The 3,345-nt window shown below is 55.8% G+C and overlaps 1 protein-coding gene across 1 annotated transcript; it reads right to left on the reverse strand.

Annotated features, from left to right (window-relative positions):
• Positions 1-299: 299 nt before the first annotated feature.
• Positions 300-2,783, reverse strand: LOC105056155 (indole-3-acetic acid-amido synthetase GH3.8). The gene is made up of 3 exons (XM_010938255.4): positions 2,353-2,783; positions 2,113-2,214; positions 300-1,986 (listed from the first exon to the last, which is right to left on the reverse strand). The coding sequence occupies exons 1-3, from the start codon at positions 2,682-2,684 to the stop codon at positions 609-611; spliced, it is 1,812 nt and encodes a 603-aa protein (XP_010936557.2). The 5' UTR covers positions 2,685-2,783; the 3' UTR covers positions 300-608.
• Positions 2,784-3,345: the final 562 nt, after the last annotated feature.

Below are 3,345 nucleotides of genomic sequence, written 5' to 3' on the forward strand. Positions count from 1 at the left end.
CACGGAACCCCAGCAGGGAAACCAGGTTCAGTGTCTCGCACAGTTTCCTCCGGATTTCCAACTCATCTCTTTGACCAGGCTTCGAGTATTGGCGGAAGCCTCACGGATCCCGCAAACGAGCCAACCCAACTCTCTTTGACCAACCTGGCTCACAGAATCCAAAGACATTCCTTAACGAAGAGCTTGATTAATCACAGGGTCAACATAATTCTGCACCCCGTGCCTCACGTGGAGTCGTTTTTCAGATATTTCTATTATCTTAAGCATAAAACTCTTGACTCGCTACATTAAAACTATCATTTTGAAAAGAACATTACGTTACTGTTAAATGGAGGAGACTGGAAGGAGGCAAGTCGTCCACTAGCCACAACTAATACATTTTTTAAAGAACGTTACTCCATTTGACAGAAGAAAATGGAGGATGACCTTCTTTTTAAAACAAAGAAACAGAGAAGAAAAGAAGTAAAAAAAGGCAAGTCGTCGTCTACAATGTGGAAACGAATTGCAACTCCGTCCCCGGCACGCCCGTTGACGAGGAAGCGAGAAGGTAGGTTGGTCGGCCGGTCGGCGTACGATTTAGTGCCACACAAACACGTGGGCCCCACGTTCTAGCTGGAGCGGTGTGGGGACCAGTTGGGCAGGGCTGGGCTGAAGTGGGCCGAGACCACCCGGGAGTCGAGCAGCTCGAGGATGGGCGGGAAGTTGACGCAGCGAGGGACCTTGTACTGGTTGATGGATGCCCCTCTCGAGATGGCGTAGTCCATGAGCTCTTCGAAGGTCCCTCCCCTCACCACCCGGATCTCCAGAGGCCCGATCGACCCGTCCGCCACCCGGCTCTGCCGGTACACCGTGTTCAGCGCCTCCTCCATCGCCAGGCAGCAACGCTCCATCACCTCCCCACCCGGCATCATCCCTTGAGTGGAGCCCTTGACCAGGAGCTCCCAGTAGATGACGTAGTGCCCCGGTATGGTCTTGGTGAAGGCGTGGCTGGTGTATTCCACCACTGTGGCGTTGTACGGCTCGAGAAGCCTCGACGCGTTCTCCACCGCCTTCTGGAGCTCCGCCTCGTCGGTCTTGTCCGCCTCGATGCTGAGCAGCACGTTCTTTCGCCGCACGAAGCGGAACTGAGGGGCCGCGTTGTGGAAACCGGTCACCCGGAGGATGTCGCCGACCCGGTACCGGTAGAGCCCCGCGTAGGTGGTGATCACCAGCTCGTACTCTTTCCCGACTTCCAAGCGGGCCAGGTCCACGAGATGGACGTCGCCCTCGCCCTTGTACGCGGCGGCCATCTCTATTGGGAGGAACTCGAAGTAGGCCATGTTGGGCATGATGGTATAGGAGACCTCGGAGGGCTTGCACATGGGCCGCAGGTTGAGCCCGAAGTAGCACTCGGAGGAGGCGTACATGGTGCACGCCATGGGGAGCCCCCCGCTGTAGAACTCCAAGGTGGGGATGTACTGCGCCATGGCCCCCGTCACGATCACGTCCAGATATTTGGTGCTTGGCCAGATCCGGGTTATGATCCCGGCCCACTCCCCCGTTGAGCACTCGCCTCTGATGAACTCGGCCAGCTCTGGGTCAGGTTTCAGGATGTCGGTGACCGAGTCCCGGACCGAGGGATCGGTGATCTTGGGGCTGAGAGAGCCGGCGGCGATGTCCTGGGCGAGCTCCTCCCAGTGGAGTTGGAGGAAGCGGATGGCGCGGAGGAGGCCGGAGGCGAATACGGCGCCGACGCGGAGGACTTCGAGGCGGTGGAGGAGGCCGCAGAGCATTTGGACGTACATGCTCTGGAAGGAGTCAGCGCAGAGTATGGCGGGGGTAGGGCTGGTGATGACGTTGTAGGGGTCGTATGGCCGGCTCTTGAAGTGCTCGCTCTTGTAGTAGCTCGTCAGCACCGGCCGCGCCAACAGTCCGCCGGGAGTCTTGGTCTCCGACTTCACGAAGTAAAAGTAGAGGGCCTTCCCCTTGTCCAGTCCCGGCACATAGCTGGTCCATATATATAAATTAAGTGTCAAAAATAGCGGATTATTACAACGAAAACTCAGTCTAATGATCCTTATTGTTATCGTCAATTAATTGATTGGTAAGATAAGTAGGGAAGATTTGACTAACAGGTTCATGACGGGAGTGAGAAGGCTGTAGAGGAGCTGCCGGCGGTCCAGCTCTTCTTTGATGGTAGGCATCAGCTTCCGTTCACCGGCCGATGTCCCGGAGCTACAAGACACAATAATATCAATTAACCCGTACGAAGCGCATGTCCCTACTTTTCGGCAGCAAAAAAAAAAAAAAAAATCTCGATGCCAAATTTATTAATAATACTTGCAATTAACTAGATAATTAACAAATACACACCTCGTGAGGAATTCGGAGATGGGGTGGGCGGAGAGGATGGGAGAGCGGTCTCCGTTGGCGATGCGCTGGATCTCCGGCTGGAGGTCCTCATAGGTGACCATGGGGATCTTAGCCTTAAAGGTGGCACGGTCGGTGACACCGCCAAGCTTGTACCTCTGGAGGTACTCGGTCTCGGCGTTCCGACTCAGGATCTCGGCAAGCAGTTTCTCCTGGACCGCGTCGGCGTTGGCGGTCATCTCGTCGATAAAACGGAGCTTCTCAGCATCTTTCTCATTCGCGGCTGGGCCTAGGGATGTGGAAGTCGTGGTGGGGATGGTGGTTTCCACGGCCATTTGGGCTGTTAATCCTTGCTTGGTATTAGCAGGGCAAGCCCGGATGGAGAGAGAGAGGAGGGGAATCAGATCGTCGTAACGGAGATGGAGAGAGCTGCGGGAGGATGGGGGGGTATTTATAGGTGGGAGGGGTGGAGCGGTCGACATTATATCACGCGTACCGTCGAAGGGGTGCGGGGTCCACCCGACGGACGAACGAGGATGGTCCAAGGAAATCATCAGACATGGGCCCCGATGTCGCGTCCAGGACGGACAACGTGGGCCCCGGTGTCGCGTCTACGCCGGACACAATTCCGACATAGGGGCCCACTTCAACTCCACGTAGTTTCTTGCCAGGTCGGCATTTGTTGTCGTCCACCTCGACTCCGTGACACGTGGCGAGCTCTGGGGCTTTGGGGTGGTGGACCACGATAGCGATGAGGTGCCTGGCGGGCGCGGCAGCTGCGAATCTTTTTGGTGGATTACGTGGCCGGGGTTGGACGGACGTCGTCGGTGGAAACTTTTCGAGCCGGACGTGGTTTAGGACGTCTCTCTTTCTTGCCGGGCGAGAAGAGGTAACGAGCAAACAAAGTCGTGGATGACTCGTTCTTATCCTTTAACCGTAGCTCGAGACGTATTGGAATTTAAGGCAGGAGAATGGATATAATAATGTTTATATCCA

This window comes from Elaeis guineensis, chromosome 15, assembly GCF_000442705.2.
Source record: "Elaeis guineensis isolate ETL-2024a chromosome 15, EG11, whole genome shotgun sequence".
NCBI classification, from domain to species: Eukaryota; Viridiplantae; Streptophyta; class Magnoliopsida; order Arecales; family Arecaceae; genus Elaeis; species Elaeis guineensis.

What these genes read in the sequence shown, in the direction of transcription:
- LOC105056155 (XM_010938255.4), bottom strand. Translation starts at nt 2,684, where the DNA reads ATGGCCGTGGAAACCACCATCCCCACCACGACTTCCACATCCCTAGGC. An exon ending in ATCTCCGAATTCCTCACGAG is followed by an intron (nt 2,215 to 2,352) that starts GTGTGTATTTGT and finishes TGTGTCTTGTAG; the next exon opens with CTCCGGGACATCGGCCGGTG. An exon ending in CTCACTCCCGTCATGAACCT is followed by an intron (nt 1,987 to 2,112) that starts GTTAGTCAAATC and finishes TATATGGACCAG; the next exon opens with CTATGTGCCGGGACTGGACA.